General features: G+C 48.9%; 2 protein-coding genes across 2 annotated transcripts; one reads left to right on the top strand and one right to left on the bottom strand.

Annotated features, from left to right (window-relative positions):
• Window positions 1-7,357: 7,357 nt before the first annotated feature.
• On the top strand, window positions 7,358-8,614 carry CHST12 (carbohydrate sulfotransferase 12). Its single transcript, XM_015819534.2, has one exon. The coding sequence runs from the start codon at window positions 7,358-7,360 to the stop codon at window positions 8,612-8,614; it is 1,257 nt and encodes a 418-aa protein (XP_015675020.1).
• Window positions 8,615-15,861: 7,247 nt separating this feature from the next.
• On the bottom strand, window positions 15,862-17,127 carry LOC107290625 (gastrin/cholecystokinin type B receptor-like). The gene has a single exon (XM_015819524.1). The coding sequence runs from the start codon at window positions 17,125-17,127 to the stop codon at window positions 15,862-15,864; it is 1,266 nt and encodes a 421-aa protein (XP_015675010.1).
• Window positions 17,128-20,193: the final 3,066 nt, after the last annotated feature.

Raw genomic sequence — 20,193 nt, 5'->3', positions numbered from 1 at the left:
AGAGACCCTGGGTCGGCCCCCCTCGCTCAGCCCTGGGGGGGGGAGGAGAAGAAGGGCCAACCCCTTGCAAGACAACTGCGGGGCCCTGAAAAACTCGCCCTTCCCCGCTTGCTGGGAGACAGCCCTCGGATCCCATTCGGGGGAAAAAAAAGCAGCGAAGCCCGGGCGTTGCAGGCGCAGCTCTCCTGCGCGCCCCGCCTCTCCTCCGGGGAGCAGCCCGCCAGCATCCGCGCAGCGCAAGCCTAAGCAGGCAGGCTCAGTCTGGCGCGTCCGGGCAGCGCAGCGCAGCGCAGCGCAGGGGGAGCAGCGGCGGCGGCGGGCGGGGAGACCCCCGGGCCGGGCCGGGCTTCTCGCGAGAGGGGCGGCGCAGCCCCAGCCGGAGGAGGAGCCGCGGCCGGGCTGGCCGGAGAAAGCAAGCGGGACGCGCGGCCGAGGCGCGATCCAGGCAGCCGGGGCCGGGCCGGAGGTGAGCGGGGGGATGCCGGGCGCAGGTGGGCAAGGGAGAGCGGCCAGCGGGCGGAGGGGAGCGGCTGGATGCAGCGGCGGAGGCGCCTTCTCCCTCCGCGGCCACGTGGGCACATCTGGCAAGCGCGCATCGCGCCCTGCCTTGCCCGGCGCTCGCCTCTTCCCGCGGGGTTCCCTCTCCTGGCTGCGCACCGGGCTGGATCGGACGCCCAAGCCGCGGTGCCTTGGGGGGGGGGGTCCTCCTCTCGCAGCCGGGCGGAGGGCAAGGCTGATCGGCGGGCCAGCGATGAGCAAAAGAGCTTCCGCGGGCGCCAGCTTGGAGATCCCCTGCCTCCCTGCGCCCTCCTCGCCCAGGCTTTTTCTCCCCCAGATGCGCCCCCCTCCTCCTCCCCCCCCAGGCCTGGCTGGTGGCCCCCTGGATCTGGGGAGGGGGATGCTCCCTCCCAGCATCCCTGAGGGTGGGGGAGGGGGGGGAAACGAGGACAGGTGAGCCGTGACTTCATCCAACCGGGTAACGCACCTTCGGTGCTTGTTGGAGGTGGTGAGAGCCGGTGGCATCCTGACACCCGCCTGTGTGGGGTGGTTGTGGCTTCCGCGGCACAAAGCTAGCTTGTGATCAAACACGGGAGGATGGGTCAAGCTGGTCTGCCCCCTTGCTGGTGAGAACGCAACCTGGGTTAGGCTTGGAATGGCCAGAGGATAAGGCGCTGCCGTCACGCTCCAATTGGCACACCATGCAAAGCCATGGCTTGCTGCAGCCTTGCACCCTGGACATGCCACGATGGCTGAGTTAAGGTCTAAGCCCCAGATTACGGTTCGTAAACCTGGCCGGCTGGCTCCCCTCGTTGTGCTACCCCAAAGCACACGATGGCTTAATAGAATGGGTTCACCCCCACTGTCTTTTTGGCAGATCCTGAAGGCCAGACTTGGTTGCTTGGAAAATACGGGAAATGAAAGGTCAGACTGGGGTGCCAAGATAGGCTGATTGGGAATTCTGGAAGTCCACAGGTCTTAAAACTGACCAGGTTGGACATCCCTGAGCTAAACCAGCTGCATCTCTGGCTGAGATTGCTCAATTCTCAGTTTTGAGCTTCTGAGGGTCTGCATAAGTCTTTCCGGAAATGTCTGCATAAGTCTTTCCGGAAATGAAAAGGAGGAAGCTTATTCTAGCCCTTCCCGCCGAAATGTTATGCACAACGCAGCTGTAACACTCCATCATCCATTGGTGGGGTTGCTTCATCGCAGTTCCTGTCGTCTTTGTACACGGGGCTTGTGGCAGAGGGAAGAGGGAATGATCAGACATAAAGCTGTATGTGTCAGGATGTATTCACCCTGTCTTTGGAGACTTCAAGTGAGGTTCTAAGTGGGTTGGCTCTCCAGCACTTGGGACAGTAGGAATAGCGTCCCGGAGAAGAACAATTTGAACGGAACGTTGCTCTTTGATCAGGGTCTCCAACCTTGGCAACTTTAAGGCCTGTGGACTTCAATTCCCAGAATTCCTCAGCCAACGTTGGAAATAAAACCTGCAGTTTGGAACATTTATAAGGTTAGGGTTTAGAGAGCCGGTTTGGTCTAGTGGTTNGGGAGACCCCCGGGCCGGGCCGGGCTTCTCGCGAGAGGGGCGGCGCAGCCCCAGCCGGAGGAGGAGCCGCGGCCGGGCTGGCCGGAGAAAGCAAGCGGGACGCGCGGCCGAGGCGCGATCCAGGCAGCCGGGGCCGGGCCGGAGGTGAGCGAGGGGATGCCGGGCGCCGGTGGGCAAGGGAGAGCGGCCAGCGGGCGGAGGGGAGCGGCTGGATGCAGCGGCGGAGGCGCCTTCTCCCTCCGCGGCCACGTGGGCACATCTGGCAAGCGCGCATCGCGCCCTGCCTTGCCTTGCCTGGCGCTCGCCTCTTCCCGCGGGGTTCCCTCTCCTGGCTGCGCACCGGGCTGGATCGGACGCCCAAGCCGCGGTGCCTTTGGGGGGGGGGGTCCTCCTCTCGCAGCCGGGTGGAGGGCAAGGCTGATCGGCGGGCCAGCGATGAGCAAGAGGGCTTCCGCGGGCGCCAGCTTGGAGATCCCCTGCCTCCCTGCGCCCTCCTCGCCCAGGCTTTTTCTCCCCCAGATGCGCCCCCCTCCTCCTCCCCCCCCCAGGCCTGGCTGGTGGCCCCCTGGATCTGGGGAGGGGATGCTCCCTCCCAGCATCCCTGAGGGTGGGGGAGGGGGGGGAACGAGGACAGGTGAGCCGTGACTTCATCCAACCGGGTAACGCACCTTCCGTGCTTGTCGGAGGTGGCGAGAGCCGGTGGCATCCTGACACCCGCCTGTGTGGGGTGGTTGTGGCTTCCGCGGCACAAAGCTAGCCTGTGATCAAACACGGGAGGATGGGTCAAGCTGGTCTGCCCCCTTGCTGGTGAGAACGCAACCTGGGTTAGGCTTGGAATGGCCAGAGGATAAGGCGCTGCGGTCACGCTCCAATTGGCACACCATGCAAAGCCATGGCTTGCTGCAGCCTTGCACCCTGGACATGCCACGATGGCTGAGTTAAGGTCTAAGCCCCAGATTACGGTTCGTAAACCTGGCCGGCTGGCTCCCCTCGTTGTGCTACCCCAAAGCACACGATGGCTTAATAGAATGGGTTCGCCCCCACTGTCTTTTTGGCAGATCCTGAAGGCCAGACTTGGTTGCTTGGAAAATACGGGAAATGAAAGGTCCGACTGGGGTGCCAAGATAGGCTGACTGGGAATTCTGGAAGTCCACAGGTCTTAAAACTGACCAGGTTGGACGACCCTGAGTTAAACCAGCTGCATCTCTGGCTGAGATTGCTCAATTCTCAGTTTTGAGCTTCTGGGGGTCTGCATAAGTCTTTCCGGAAATGTCTGCATAAGTCTTTCCGGAAATGAAAAGGAGGAAGCTTATTCTAGCCCTTCCCGCCGAAATGTTATGCACAACGCAGCTGTAACACTCCATCATCCATTGGTGGGGTTGCTTCATCGCAGTTCCTGTCGTCTTTGTACACGGGGCTTGTGGCAGAGGGAAGAGGGAATGATCAGACATAAAGCTGTATGTGTCAGGATGTATTCACCCTGTCTTTGGAGACTTCAAGTGAGGTTCTAAGTGGGTTGGCTCTCCAGCGGAACCCTGTCATCCTTATCGCAGGGCCTCTTCTTGTTAAACTTGCCTTGCAACGAGAAACTAGTCCCAGAGGTTGGAACCGTTGAAATTCCGGACACCTGAAGTTAAGGGTCTTAAGGAGTCGGTTGCAACCTTTATTTTGGACGTCAAACCTTGTAAATATTCCAATCCCAAATCTCTCGGCCAAACCAGATCACCAATAAGGCAGCGGGCTAGAAACTGGGAGACGGTGAGTTCTAGTCCGGATTTAGCCGTGAAACCTAGCTGGGTGACTTTGGGCCAATCACCAGGAGGCTGTGAGTTCTAGTTCCTTCTTGGGCATGAAAGTTGACTGAGTGACTTTGGACCAATCACCAGGAGATGGTGAGTTCTAGTCCCACCAAGCATGGAAGCCAGCTGGGTGGCCTTGGGCCAGTCACACGTTCTCTGTCCAACCTTCCGTGTTGTAGGGACAACAGGAGGAAGCAGCCTTAGATAAGTTCGCCACCTTGAGCTACTTAAAAAAAATAATAAAAGTGGGAAATCAATAAATAGAGTTAAGGAACAACATCTCCATCATGATGTCCTTCAGCTGCTACCGTGACACGTCATTGTGGCTTGTGTCAGTCATCTTAGACCTCCAAGGTCCCTTCCAACTTTATGATGATGATGATGATGATGATGGATCCCAAGACACCAGAAGACAGATTAAACTTCATTGCATAGAACCCAGTCCTGGGTCTCGGTGTTTTGTTTTTTTTTACGCCTTTGGCGAATTTCTGCTCCAGATTTTCTTTTTTCCATCCAACTTACCTCACTAAGTGCAAATGCCCTTGCAGACCTGGGATGTATTTCCAGCTTCTCCAGGGAATGAATGAGAAAGCTGCAACACTTTCCCCCGTGGCTTTCCGTGAATCAAACACTTCTTGGTTCAGTTGAGCTCGCCCAGAATACCCAATAATTGGTTGCTTTGCTTTGCTTGTTGACAAAAATCCTCCCAGTCCTCCTCAAATTCTATTTTTAATGTGCAACCTCTTATGAGTCACCTCAGATTGGCCCAAGCCTGCTGTGATGATGGAAATCAGTTTCTAGCCAAGAAAAGGGAGACTTTCTTGGTCAAACGTGGTCTGTTGATTATTTCCATGGATATCTTGAATGGGCCCCTATTCATCCTGCAGTAGAACATAGAATATCATCAGAGTTGGAAGGGACCTTGGAGGTCTTCTAGTCCAACCCCCTGCTCAAGCAGGAGACCCTTATACCATGTCAGACGAATAGCTGTCCAGTCTCTTCTTAACAACCTCCAGTGATGGAGCACCCACAACTTCTGAAGGCAAGCTGTTCCACTGATTAATTGTTGTCACTGTCAGGAAGTTTCTTCTTATTTCTAGGTTGATTCTCTCCTTGGTTAGTTCCCACCCGTTGCTTCTTGTCCTGCCTTCTGTTGCTTTGGAAAATGTTGATCCGTTTTGCTTTCCTGAAGTTTCACAGCCTGCACAATGCACCTTTAGCTGACCGTTGGCCAGTAAGCCATCAAAACGTCATTGATCTGAAAACAAGCCCACAGTCGGATGCTAAATTTGGCGCTTGGTTCTTTTCTCTGCTTGAGGCAGGAAGGGCGTGTGACGTTGCACGCTTTCAGACAATAACCGGGCAAAGAAGAAACACCCCCCCAAAATCTTGGATCTGTGAAACTTCAGACTTCGTGTGTTGTTGGTTTTGAAGTTAGGGCGAAATCCAGAGATGCAATCAAGATCAACTCTTTCCCGAAGTGAACGCGCAATTTTCCACTTTTCTTTTGTTTACGTGTTTTCCCCTCCATCTCATCCTGAAAAGAGCATTTCCCATGTCTGCTTTGCTTCCTGTCAAATTCTACAGATGGTTTTGTAAGAACCCACCCTCTTGAGAAGCTGCAAGGCACACCCTTGTTGCTTATTTCCAGCAAGCATTCTCCGTGCTGATTTATTTGCTTTCCAATTTGCTCAATCTGTTCTTGATTCCTTTTGCCGAGTTGTTGTAAAGATTTAGGGCTAAAGAAGGGAAAAGCTGGATTTCTTTAGTCTTCCAAAGGAGACAGAAAAAAGGATCAGGAACAAGAATACGTTGCTGCTTGCTTAAAACTTTGCCCTCCAGTCAAACCGAGCATTGTGAAACTTCAATTCTTTGGCGTGTCTTGAAATTTCAAAGCAATTTCCTTCTTGGAGGCAGCTGATTCTCACATGGTCTCCTTGTTCTAAGGTCAGGGGTCTCCAAACTGGGCAACTTTTAAGACTTGTGGACTTCAACTCCCAGAATTTCTTAACCAGCATGAGGAATTCTTGGAGCTGAAAACCACAAGTCTTAAAGTTGTCAGGTTTGAAGACCCCTGCTCTAAGGACTCAGCAAGAAGGAGAAGACTTGGGGTAGGCATTTGTTGCGTGACGAAGCATGTGGGTCACTTTTGGTGTGAAAGGAAAGTATTTTTGTGAAGAACTTCCCTTATCCTGGAGAGCTGGTGGATTAAAAAAAAAAAAAGCAAACAAACCTAGAAACATTTTGTGGCAGATGAAATCGGTGCTGCCAATTCCAATTTGTGGCCATCCTGTTTGTCAAAGGGGAAAGGTTATCGCATTATCTCTGGAGGGGAAATTCACTTTTGTGAGAAGTAGCTCTGAAAAGGGCTGTCAATAAAAAACCAGTGAAACTGAGATAAAACAAAATTGCCCCAGGGAAAGAGAGAATGAACTTTGGTCTCCGAAGATAGCTGGAACGGGAAAAATCAATTCTGGGTTAGGGTGATAGTGCCAGAGAAATAATACCATGCACGGAATTTTTTTTAATACAAGATGTATCTACAACTGTTTGAAATGGGTTCTACTCTATTTTGGGTTTGGGTCCACCTTTTAAAATGTCAGGTGTGCTGCAGACTGAAATAGATAGAACAAGATTCTCTGTAGCTGAGGGTTGAACCGGAATTTGTGATGCTTTCTGATCTTGCTGTTTTCATGCAGACATTTCATTGCCCAGCTGGGTAGCGTCGTCAGGGCAGCACTGAAGATGTTACCAGTAGAAGAGAATATTTATAATCCAGGGTTAAAGTGGTTGAATTGTGGTGTCCTTTGCTGGCTTTGTTGCAGATGTTTCATTACCTGACTAGGTAACATCAATGCTAGAAGGGAGGGAGATTTATAAAGAGGAGGAGGAGGAGGAGGAGGAGGAGGAGGACTGTGGGAACCTTGGTGTTCTCTGAGCTTGGTGGTTTTCTTGCAGACATTTCATTACCCAACTAGGTAACATCGTCAATGCTAGAAGGGAGGGGAGGAGGAGGAGAACTGTGGGGTCCTTGGTGGTCTCTGAGGTTGGTTGCTTTCTTGCAGACGTTTCATGACCCAACTAGGTAACATCGTCAGTGCTAGTAGGGAACGCACTGAGAGAGCAAACTCCACTGATGGTGTTACGTAGCTGGGTAATGAAACGTCTGCAGGAAAACCACCAAGCCCAGAGAGCACCAAGGATTCCACTGAAGATATTACCTAGATGGGGAATGAAACATCTGCACAAAAACAGCCAAACTCAAAGAACAACCAGGAGCCCGTTCATACCAACCGATTCTCCAGAATTTCATTGGCTGTCTTTAGGAGGTTAGGCTGGAAAAGGCTGACCTGTTCTGTATTGTCTAATGTTTACGAAAAAGAACACTCATGTTGTGCTTGTACCCCTTGCAGGTGGTGACCATTCATCAAGGCCATGTTGGATTCCAGAGGTTTTCCACTGAGTTGGAGATGAGATCAGTAGGAAGTAGCTGAAGATCCCACCTGGCAGAATGACCAACGCACGACTTTTCCGTCTCTCGGTGGTCCTCGGCTCCATTTTCATGATATTGTTGATCATCGTTTATTGGGACAATGTTGGGACTGCGCATTTCTACCTCCACACCACCCTCTCCAGACCTCAGGAGGTGCTCCCCACAGCGGGGAAGGACAACCCAGGTTCTCTGCTGGAGGTGGATGACTTTTTGGAGAACCTTTTAAATTCTGATCTGAAAAAGAACACCGATCTCGGCCAGAAGGTTGAGAAGCCGAAGCCGCCCTTGCGTGCTTCAAGCAAGCCCGGGACCAGCAACTTGGAGGAGAAAGTCAGAGGCTACGACTGGCCCACCAGGGAGGCCAGCTTGGTGCTGGACCAAGCAAACTTGCAGAAGGAGAGACGGCAGATGTTGCAGGATTGGTGCACCAATTCCAGCTTCTCCTTCCCAACAAAGGAGCGGACCTTTGATGACATCCCCAACTACGAGCTCAACCACCTCATTGTCGATGACCGCCACGGCGTCATCTACTGCTACGTTCCCAAAGTGGCTTGCACCAACTGGAAGCGGGTGATGATTGTCCTGAGCGAAAGCTTGATGGATCAAGGGGTCCCCTACGTCGACCCTTTGGACATACCCCGCGAGCACGTGCACAACACCAGCACCCACTTCACCTTCAACAAATTCTGGCGTCGCTATGGCAAGTTCTCCCGCCACCTCATGAAGATCAAACTCAAGAAGTACACCAAGTTCCTCTTCGTCCGGGACCCCTTTGTTCGGCTGATCTCGGCCTTCCGCAGCAAATTTGAGCTGGCCAACGAGGAATTCTACCGCCGGTTTGCCATCCCCATGCTCAAGCTCTACTCCAACTACAGCAGCCTGCCGACCTCGGTGAGCGAAGCCTTTGACGGTGGCTTCCGAGTCTCCTTCTCAGACTTCATCCAGTACTTGCTGGACCCTCGGACAGAGAAGTTGGCCCCCTTCAACGAGCATTGGAGGCAGGTGTACCGCCTGTGTCATCCCTGCCAGATCGAGTATGACTTTGTTGGGAAACTGGAGACCTTGGACGAAGATGCTACTTACCTGTTGCAACTCCTCAAGGTGGACCATCTTCTCCACTTCCCTCCCAGCTACCGGAATAGGACAGCCAACAGTTGGGAGGAGGACTGGTTTGCGAAAATTCCCATGGCGTGGCGACAGCGGCTGTACAAATTGTACGAGGCCGATTTTGTACTTTTTGGATATCCTAAACCAGAAAACCTGCTCAAAAACTGAGCAAGAGGGAGGTGGAGGAGTGCTCGAAATTCCCAAAGAATCCTCCCTATTTGATGTCCCCCAAATCAGGGGTCCCCAACTCCTGGGTCTGCCGCCCGGTTACTGGGCCGCGGCCCACTCAGAACCGGGCCGCATGAGCAACAGCCGAGTGTGTGCACGTGCAGCTCCATTTGCACAAGGGGCGGGCACTCGCACGCCTGCGTGAAGCTCCATTTGTGTGAGCGGCGGGTAGGCCCACCCCTGGCACAAACGGATCTTCACACGCATGCGTGAGTGCCTGCCACTCGTGCAAATGGAGCAGCGTGCATGCCATTCGTGCAAGTGGAGCTTCACGCACGCATGCGAGTGCCCGCCACTGGCGCAAATGGAGCTGCACGAGCGTGCAGGTCTGCTTCTCGCACAGAACCATTTCCTCTTCCCCCTCCCCCCCCCGCTACCCCAAAGCATAAGGTCCATCCAGGTTGACCTCCACAACTGTTCCTTTTTCTACAGCCTTTTTTTAACACATTGCTCGGGTGTGAGTTTCTGAACCTTCTGAGGAACAGATTCTCAAAACCCCTCTTTGGTTTTGTCCAGTTTTACCTCTTATTTTCTACGGTTGCGTTACGATGGGGTGGGTTCCACCGCTGTTTTATGTTGATGCTTTGGTGCATTTAAAACAAATGGAAAGAAAGAATTAATATATTAAAAAATATATTTAATACAGAGCCTGCTCTGGGAAGGAAGAACAAAAAAAAAAGTGTCCTCTTACGTTGCTTCTGTTCAGTCTCCCCTCAACCCCAGCCGGGAGGGTGGGATACAGTGAACAAAAATGCAGCATGTTGCAGAGTCTCTGGTAGTAGAATAGCTGACTGACTCTTGGTTGCAGTGGTATGCCTAAATTTATTTATTCATGTCCCGCCTTTATTATTTTTACAAAAAACTCAAGGTGGCAAACATATCTTACATAGCTTCTCCTATTTTCCCAAAAACAATTACCCTGTGAGTTGGGTTGGGCTGAGAGAGAGGGACTGGCCCAAAATCACCCAGCTGGCTTTCATGCCAATGGCGGGACTAGAACGCACCGTCTCCTGGCAATTGGCCCAAAGTCATCCAGCTGGCTTTCACGACTAAAGGCGGGACTAGAACGCACCGTCTCCTGCTGATTGACTCAAAGTCACCCAGCCAGTTTCATTTTTTTTTTTATTAAACACCCCCCCCACCACAAATAATGCTAAAAGTTTTATTTTGAAAGGTGTTTGGAAAAGATGGCAGGGAAAAATCATTAACCGGGTTCGCTGGTCTTCTAAATCATGGCTTGATCTGTATTTTGGCTGTAATCCAAGGGTAAGAAAAAGCATAGTGTGAAGTCTGCCACAGTCCAGATGGACTTTGCAAGAGAATGCGGTCTCAGACCACAATTGCTAGTGAAGAAGCCATCCGAGTGAAGAATCTCTCTAACTTTTGTTTCATCAAACCGTCCCATGATCTTTAATCCTGTTTCCCAGGAATCGTTGTCAGCCGATCCGTCTACAGTTTTGCAGAAACCTGGTCTAACAGAAAAATACCAGCAAAGATTCTTCGGGGCAACCAGCCTTTAGGGCGATGTATTTGAGTCTATTCAAAGATGGTTCTGCAGAAGCTGGGATTTCAGAAGACCCCAACGCCAGTAAAATAAGGTCCCTGCCACAATTGCCACTGGATATTTCAGCCCATCTTAGAGCGTGTTGGCCATTTTAAGGGTACGGGATTCCTTTTAACACTTGAAATTTCACTTAGGCAAAAACTGTACAGAATTTGGCAGGCATCCCCCTCTTCCTTCCTTCTCCCCCCTCCCAATGTTGTGGAAAGAGACCCAGGTCTGTATATCTCTGGAGCCAGAAGAACTAGATTTCTCCTTAGATGCTTCCACTCTCTGCATCGGGAGCAGCTGATAATAAGATGTATAAATCTTCCCTTCTGGCTTTTTGCAACTTTGCTTGCTGCCAAAATCTGGAATGTGTGACTCACCCTTGGATAAAAACAAGGCAAGGGCCTGCTCAGGTTTTTGCGTGGAAAAAAAATAAACAAGGGTTGATTTGCCAAAAAGCAATCTTGAATATATTCAATTCTGACAGTCTTGTTATTGAACACAACATGGAAGCGATTGGGAAAGAGCAGGGAGAGAGAGAGAGCGTTATTGTGGTTTTCTTAAAGCAAAATTAAGAATTGTGCTTGGGCTAAGGAATACGTCCTAAAGAGGCAAACAGGAACAATTTGTAATATCTTGGGTAGAAAAGGTCTGGAAATCCTCAAAGGGAACAACGTGTTTCTCTGCAGTTACTATTAATTGGTCTTAATTTAAAATTTATAACCAGAGAATGTGGTGGGTGATTTCCAGATCTTAAAAAAGTCCTGGCCCTCACGGTTCCATATTTTCCAGAATCAGGAAAACAAAGTCACCCAGAATGCAGAAGATGTTCTCTTGAAGTTATTCTTTGGGCTACTGGTGTGCATGAAGTCAACTCAAGATTTGGGGAGGTGGGTTGGTGGTCCAATGAGGTCCTTTGGACCAAGGTCCCTCACCTGTTGGGGCAAAAGAGCAGGAAGGACCACCACAACAAATTCAGAACTGAGAATCTTCTACCCAGTCAATCTCCAAGTGAATGTTTTCAGTGCCCAGGTGAGATGCCTCCTCCAGTAGCATCTCAGATAAGTAGCCTACCAAACTGGAATGTTTACCTCGGGCCTCTAAGCTTTATTCTTTTCTTCTGTTGAAAAAAGAACCCTTCAGCGCATGAAGATCTTCCTCCCCTGTCAAGCCCCCTTCAGCTCGGTCTATTGTCTAAGATTGATGTGGGGAGAGAAAGCCAGGCAGATACATTGTAGTGGGTGAGCCTCTAGTCTAGACAAGTCAAATATGGATTTTTATTTTTAAGGAAGAGGCATTAGCAAGAGGAGGAGATTTATAGCCGTGTTCAGCCATGTTGTTTCCTTGCATCTGCTGGAACGCAGAAATGAATGAGGTTTTTGGAACAGGCCCTTATTTGCGCTGAATGCTTTCTGCCCTGGAAATAAAGGCGGGGTTGTGGAACGACAACTTGGCCAGAATGACACAAGGAAGCCTTCAGCTAGGCCAACATCTATGGGGGATGAAAACAAGCTGGACGGGCGTTGACCTCATATATCCCCAAATATTCCTTTGGGATTTTTCTTCCCATTTAGGGCTACTGGTTTAGAGGAAAATGAAAAGGGGGATTGTGAAAGGACTAACCAAAGCAAACTTTGAAGTATCTGGAGAAGTAAGAAGTGAATTTACAGTGCCCAGTCTATTCTGGCCATCCTGCTAACACAGGCGGTATTATTCACATGTTAAAAGACGACACCAGCATTTTGCGAAGGTCTGCTCGTTCAGTAGTTTGTGATGGCCACTGGCTATGATCTCATTTATGGAAGACTCCAGGGCAGCGTTGGTCAACCTTAGTAACCTCAAGCTTTTATGGTACCGTTTCTCTGCGCCATACAATATTTGGGATTTCTATTTTCACTGCAAGGTAGGGTATAATGAGCCTGTGAATGTAAAAATATTGGCGTATTTCTCTTTTTTTGGAATTAAGAGTTCAGTAACAGAGTTTCCTAAGCTTCATAGAGACAGGTGGGAAATTGCTAAGCTCATTTCAAGCCGTAAAAATGATGATGATCAGTGATTCTCAACTTCGCCAACTTTAAGATGGGTGGACTTCAACTCCCAGAATTCCCCAGCTAGCAAGCAGAGGAAGATACTTGCTTTGATTCGTTTCCAACTCTGGGGCGATATGGGATTGAGACTTTAATCCAGCCTATCCTGAACCTTGACACACCAGCTGCGATGGATTACAAGTCCCATCATCTAGCCATGATGGAAGGCGTTGGTTCGAGATGATCATGGTCTCCTAACATTTAAATTCAAGTCCCGTACCAGCATCCTGGCTCAGCATTTCCCAAATTAATCCATCACTCCCCTAAACTGAATTTCTCCGCTGCAAATATTTATGTTTACTATATTAATATAGAACTTTCTCCAGGGCACAAAGAACAGAGGGCTGAGCTCAGCCAAGGGGATAAACACAATGTAGGCCTTTTTGACTTTAGAGACAAAGACTCATTTCTTTCAGTCTCTCCGACACAGGATTCCTTTTAATATTTACAATATGCAGCTCAGCAGCCTAAATTATTTCTTTTCGATAGGCACATAAATATATAATCTTAAAAGGAAACTTTGTGGAGGGGTGTAAACATTCTTTCTCTCCTTCTCTAATTCTCCTGGATCAAAGGCTTTCTACTTCACTGGAGTTTTTCTGCTCCACTCTCAGTCTTCCATGTAAAGTCCACGTTGAAATTTCCTTGGTCTCCTCCTCCTCCTCCAGTTGTCTCCCTACCTTCTCAAGGTGACTCAACCTACCCCATGCCATCTCCCCTCTTTCTGTGAATCCTTTCTAGGGCCCTCCGTATCTCCACTTTCTCAACTATGTCCTTCCTAAAGCACCTTAGATCCTCGGACTATGTCCCTCTATCTCTTCCTCCACACCAACATTCAAACTAGGGGCTTAATAAAGAATATTAGCCAGAACTCTTGTCAACCAGTGGAGAATCTCCACTTCTCGCCACAAGAGGGTGGATTTGGACAACATGTTCTTCTAAGACTCTTAAGGTGACTTTACCAGATCCTGTTTTTGTGAGAATGAAAGGCTTATGATTCTTGTTTGTTTGTTTGTTTTTCTTGCTTGATTTGTGGGGAAATGAGCCAAGGCTATAGCAAGCTGCATGGAAATGAGGAGTCCTTTCATGATCGAAGTTTAGGGAATATTTCATAATTAATTTGGGTCACGTTATTCACCAAAGCACCAGAGAGCAAGACAAGACACAATGGTGGGAAACTGATCAAAGACAGAAGCAACCTAGAATTAAGGAGAAACTTCCTGACAGTGAGGACAGTTAACCAGTGGAACAGCTTGCCTCCAGAAATCGTGGGCGCTCCATCACTGGAAGTATTTAAGAAGATACTACTAACTAGACAATCACCTGTCTGAGATGGTATAGGTTCGCCTGCTTGAGCAGGAGGCTAGACTAGAAGACCTCCAAGGTCCCTTCTAACTCTATTCTATTTTTATTATGTATTGGCTAGGCCTTTGAGGCAGCCTGGACCACGAAACCAAAATCAGAAATACTAATCTTTCTATTGTGGGCGTTCCATCACTGGAGGTTTTTAAGAAGAGGCTGGACAGTCACTTGTCTGAGATGATATAGGTTCTCCTGCTTGAGCAGGGGGCTGGACTAGAAGACCTCCAAGGTCCCTTCTAACTCTATTCTATTTTTATTGTGTATTGGCTAGGCCTTTGAGGCAGCCTGGACCACGAAACCAAAATCAGAAATACTAATCTTTCTATTGTGGGCGTTCCATCACTGGAGGTTTTTAAGAAGAGGCTGGACAGTCACTTGTCTGAGATGATATAGGTTCTCCTGCTTGAGCAGGGGGCTGGACTAGAAGACCTCCAAGGTCCCTTCCAGCTCTACCCCCTTATCGAGAGAGGCGTCTCTTCCTTCTGACTCTCTCCTGTTTGATGGCAGCTGACTTGATGGATGCTGTATCATCTTCCAGCTTTGAGTCCTGCTGCACCGGCCCGAGATATGAAAATACCTGGCAGGCGATATTTGGGTGTCATGGGAAACCAAATGCGATTCCATTTCATCTCTCAGCAAATAGCTTTTTAATGTCCTTGAGCTTTGTTTGCAGGGGGAGTGAGTGAAAAGATTGATTAACTTCAACATCCCAGCTTTTATCATGGGACATTAGCACATACCTGACAACTTCAGGGTTGTGTGTCAGTTTCATCTCTTTTCGGGTCATTAATTCCAGATTCTGTCGTTTCCATTCCTTGGTCTCTAGAGTGACAGGGAAATTTAAATGTTTGATTGGAATTCAGACATACACACACCGTAAACTCTCAGCATTTGTCTTTTTCCATAACACAGGTTTCAAGACGTTTTAGCAGGTGGAGAAGCTGTTTATTTATTTGTGTGCTACCTTTATCATCTTTATCAATGTTAGTAGCCAGGATTCTTAGTGAAAAGAGCAATTAATTGACTGTAGACGCCTTACAACTGGATACCAGATAAAAGAGACCCCAAACTATAAATTTAATTCTACGGTAGCCTTTTTAAAAAATTTCCCTAAAGAGAGAAGACCCAGCCTTTTTTTCTATCCAAAGCTGACTTTCTTTCCTAGGAGAAAGCGTTTTTCTTTTCTTTTTTTTACAAGAATTTATACTAGGAGCACTTGATTCTGAGTTAGAGGTAAAATTGCCTTTGAACTCTAATGTTATGTGATAATGGAATTAAATTTCTATCAGCTGCAGGCAGAAGACATCTAATGTAAATTGCATCTGCAGGAACCCTGGGCGTTTAAAGGGACTGTAAAAGATGAAAATGGAGAAAAATGACTTTACCAAAAATGTTCCTTGGGGTACTTTGGTTCTTGGAGAGACTCCAAAACCTTGCAATTAACAGATAAAATTGAGCATGTTGGGGCTCTTATCATCTCTGCAAGTGTTCAGATCCTGTCTTCAATTCACTGTCTTCCCTTCCAGAAGCACTGATAAAGTTACCTAGTTGGGTCAGGAGATGTCAGCAAGAAAACCACCAAGCTCAGAGAGCACCAAGGATCCCACAGTCCTTCTCCTTCCCTTCTCCACCATCTCCTCCTCCTCCTCCTCCTCCTCCTCCTCCTCCTCCTCCTCTTCTTCTTTCCCCCCTCCTCCTCTTCTTCCTCCTCCTCCTCCTCTCTGCAACCTCCACTCCCTTCTAGCATTGATGATGTTCCCTAGTACAGGGGTCCCCAACCCCCAGTCCGTGGACCAGCACCGAGTCACAGCATGCCAGCAATTGGTCCACAAAAACAAGCAAAGTCCCATCCACGAGATGCAGGCAGCACACAAAACCACGCACCCTCCTGTCCGTGGAAAAACCTCTCTCCACGGAACCGGTCCCTGGTGACCCAAAAGGTTGGGGACCTCTGCCCTAGTAGGCTCGTGAAATGTCTGGAAGAAAACAACCAAGCTCAGAGAGCGCACCAAGGACCCCCCAGTTCAAATCTGAGCTACAAATATTCTCTTCGATCGGCTTCAGGAAGGTGCTCCCATCCAGGGAAGATGCACAAGTGGAAACTTCAACCCTTGTAGGAAGATGCTTCTTCGCCAACACACCATTGGCCATCCCTAGTTGATAAAGACGGATACATATGAAATAGCATCTTAGGCAAGGTCTCTGCAGCTGTGGCTGTGGCCTCTGTGGCCTTCTCTTCCTGTTGCAAGGTCCGATTCTTTTTTAGCTGAGTCCATAGACCTCCTGTAAGAAAGCATCTCAGGAACAGAAGGTGGCCAGCTCTTTCGGGAGGGAGAGAAGCTGAGAAGAGAAGCCACCTTCTTTTGGTATCTGCTCCTCATTTCCTTAGCCGATCTGTAGAGGTCGCCCAGAAAACAGTAGCAGATGGGGTTGAGACTGGAGTTGGTGAGGCTAAGCCATTGAGAAAAAGCTCGCAGTTGCAGGACCAAAGGAGATGGTTCCTCATCCCACAAGGACTTGGGGCTGTGGAACTCTATCCAGATGTCCACCAGGTAAATGGGCAGCCAGGAAATGGCAAAGAGGAGGACTAAGGCGATGACCATTTGAACCACCTTCCGGCGGATCTTCAACCTGGAAGCCAGCAAGGTCTGCTTCAAGGCACCACCGCAGTCTCTCAGGGTGCTGGTGGGGCTCCAGAGCCGATGGACAGTCAAGTAGCAGATGACCATGTTGAAGGAGACCGGCAAGCAGTAGAGAGTGCAGAAGAGGAAGAAATTGTAGGTTTGCTTCAGCTCTTCCCGGGGCCACACTTCCCGGCAAATGGGGAACACCAACGGCAGGTCGGACCCCACCCCGATCTCCTCTCGTTTGTTCATAAATATAAGAGGCATGCTGATGCCTGAAGACAAGACCCAAACCATCAGGATGGTATTCAAGATCTTCCTCCGGGTGAAGAAGGACCGGGCTTTGAGGGGGTTGTGCACGTTGTAATAGCGGTTCAAGCTGATCACCGTCAGGCTGAGGATGCTGGCTGAGACGGCGACGGCCTGGATGAATGGCGTTGCCCTGCACAGCAAGTCTCCGTAGACCCACGCTTTGTAGATCAAGTTCCCGGTCGTGATGGGCAGGCAGATGCAGACCACCATCAGGTCGCAGATAGCCAAGTTGATCAGGAGACTCCGGGTGGCATTCAGGCTGGGCATGTTGTTGCTCCGTTTCCGGGTCAGCATCCGGAGTGACATGACGTTGCCGACCAGCCCCACCAAGAAGGACACCAGGTACAGGATGGTGAGGCCGATGATGACCGGATCGTCATTGAAGAGGAAAAGCAGCTTCTCTAGCTCCTCCCAGCCCATCCCTCGGCTCCTGTTCAGCTGTCCCGACAAAGACAGGTTGGCCGGCATCCAGGGCTCCAGGTGGCTCCCAAGAAAGGTGAGGCTGAAGGAGAGGTTCATAGCTGTTGGGGATGATGGAGAGGAATGACATGGTTATGACCTGGGCAAGCTCAGAAGGAGCTATTCAGGTTTGAGAGGGAAGAGCAGAGACTTCAAGAAGAAGGAAGGGTTAGTTTACTCTCAGGAGGACTTTTTTTTTTTAATGAAAAGGTAGGACATCAGCTAAGAAAGTGTAGCCAATCTTCCCATAAAGACCCCTGAAATAAACAGTTTTCTTTCTTCCTTCAGTGGAAAGACCTGCCTCCAGAAGTTGGGGGTGCTCCAACTCTGGGGGTTTTAAGAAGAGATTGGACAAGTATTTGTCTGAAATGGTCTAGGAGGTTTCCTGCCTGAGTAGGGGGTTGGACTAGAAGACCTCTAAGGTCCCTTTCAGTCCTTCCTTCTTTCCTTCCTTCCTTCCCTTCCCTACTTCCCTTCCTTCCTTCTCTTTCCTTTTCTCTTTTTCTTTCTTTTCTTTTCTTTTTTCTTTCTTTCTTTTTCTTTCTTTCTCTTTCTTTCTTTCTTTCTCTCTCTCTTTTCTTCCTTCCTTCCTTCTTTCTTTCTTTCTTTCTTTCTTTTCTTTTTTCTTTTTCTCTTCCCAGGACTAGTGGAAACAGGAGATAGGGAAGGCATCAGCCCTCTGGGTTTCTTGAGAAGAAGGGCAGGATCCAACTATCTCGGAATATTCTTTGTCTGCAACTTCTAATGCTTTATTTCCAAACAATAGGAAATAAAGCAGACTCCGCTGCCTGCCTGCCTGTCTCCTGGATCCCCCTTTTTACTCCCCCCTTAGAAACAAATGGACTTACTCGGAGCAGAGACGGAGCTGGTAGCCGAGGGGAGGCTCGCTGGAAGATGTCTGCAGCAAAACAACTGGGCTTCCTCAGCCTCTGCCGAGGGCATGCCTTCCACACTCACCGAAGCACAGCAAACGCTCTTCACACGTGCAGGCGACACCCCCAACCAACCGGTCACGATCTGCAGCCATCCAATTTTGCCTCCTCTGCCCCCCTCCCCCCGCAAATAACAATGTCTCACTTGGTCATCGAGACCCCGACTTTGCACTGCAGAGTTTGTCTCTCCCTGACACAGCTCACTCAGTTGCAATGATTGAGCGCACATACACAAACACGCTCACACGCTTCACAGCATGCGGGTCCAAACCATCACAAAAGGATGTGCATGTTTTTTAATGTGTGCCAGTGTGTACGCAGGAAAAGTGATAATAAATATTTTATCTTATTTTATCTTATCTCTTTCCATCTATTAATTATCTCTATCTCTGTCATCCTATCTCTCTCTCTCTCCATTATTTATTGATTATATCTCTATTTTCTCTCTCTCTCTCTCTCTCTCCATCTGTCATCTATTGTCTTTGTCTATTTCTCCATCTCTCCCTCTGTCTGTCTGTCTGTCTGTCTGTCTATCATCTATCTATCTATCTATCTATCTATCTATCTATCTATCTATCTATCTATCTATCTATCTATCTATCTAATCTTACCTTTTATTTTCTCCAGGAGACAGAATACCAGTCACCTTGGTGTGTCGTGTGTGTGTGTGTGTGTGTGTATAAACACACAATCCTCAGCTGTGACTCTCCTCCAGTCCCCGCACACATGGATGCCCCTCCCTTGAAAGCCCTGATCACACGCATACACTTCTCTGCCACACCCCAGTTTGGTGCGCTGCACACCCAGCCTCCCCCCCTTCCTTGCTCAACCCTCTCTAAAGCCATTTTGTGCTCTCTGCCCAGGGACCATCGCTTTTCTTCCTCCTGTCCATGTGTGTGTGTGTGTGTGTGTGTGTAAAACTCTCTGTGCACCGCAGGTCACTTTAAGTGGAATAAAGTGGGTCAGGTTAGGGAGCACCTGGTTGTTTTTCTTCTTGTGGGGGTCTGGCGATCCTAAAGTGCACGGACACCAGTGGAGAAACTCTGGTGCTGAAAAGACAGCTCCTCACAACCATCACCTTGACAGGTGGTCCTTGACTTACAACGGTTCGTTTAGTGACCGTTCAAAGTCACAACAGCACTGAAAAGTGACTTGCCACACATTTTTCACCCTTACGACCGGGTCACGGGATCAAAATTCAGACGCTTGGCTACGGATTCGTATTTATGATCGGCGCATTGCTGTGGGATCACAAGACCAGCAAAGTCAATGGGGGGAGCCAGATTCACTTAATGACTGTGTGACTCATTTAGCAACCGCAGTGATTCACTTAACAACTGTGGCAAGAAAGGTCGTAAAACGGGGCAAAATTCACTTAAGAAACGTCTCGCTTAGCAATGTAAATTTTGGGCTGAATTGTGACCACCGGACGTTGAGGACCACCTGTAGTTTTTCTTTCTACCCAGTTCAAAGCAAAGGACCAGCAGAGTCGCCCACCTTAGGAAAATAAAAATGCGATCCAAATTTAAAAAAGAAGAAGAATCCGTGAGTGAGCTGATCTGATTAGGATTCCAGAGGGGTCGGCATCCTTGATTGGTTTCTGCAAACATCCCGGTGCTTCAACAAGAGACAAATGACCCCTGAAAAGCCATGCTGGGGTTTCACCCCAAAGCAGGAGGGGGGCCGTCTGCTCTTTCGCCCTGCGCAAGTCTCTTTATGGAGAACTGCAAAAAGTAATTGTAATTTCACACTTGTGTTTTTTCTTGTGCCTTTCCCCAGAAGGCACAAAGTGATTTCACAAATGGACAATTCGCAAGCGCCAGGATTGCATCTTGTGAATCATTTATAAAATAACAGTCTGAAGGTTTTTTTCTTTTCTTTTCTTTCTTTCTTTCTCTTTTTCTTTCTTTCTTTCTTTCTTTCTTTCTTTCTTTTTCTTTTTTTCTTTCTTTTTCTTTCTTCTTTCTCTTTCATTTCTTTCTTTCTCTTTCATTCATTTCATGTTTTCTGTCTCTTTCTTTCTCTCATTTTCTTTCTTTCTTTCTTTCTTTCTTTCTTTCTTTCTTTCTTTCCTTTCTTCTTTCTCTTTCATTTCTTTCTTTCTCTTTCATTCATTTCATGTTTTCTGTCTCTTTCTTTCTCTCATTTTCTTTCTTTCTTTCCTTTCTTTTCTTTCTTTCTCTTTCATTCATTT

This window comes from Protobothrops mucrosquamatus, unplaced genomic scaffold (assembly GCF_001527695.2).
Source record: "Protobothrops mucrosquamatus isolate PMUCROS unplaced genomic scaffold, P.Mucros_1.0 scaffold942, whole genome shotgun sequence".
Taxonomy (NCBI): domain Eukaryota; kingdom Metazoa; phylum Chordata; class Lepidosauria; order Squamata; family Viperidae; genus Protobothrops; species Protobothrops mucrosquamatus.
Note: the sequence above shows the minus strand (reverse complement) of the source record. Positions and strands in the feature narration are given on the sequence as shown.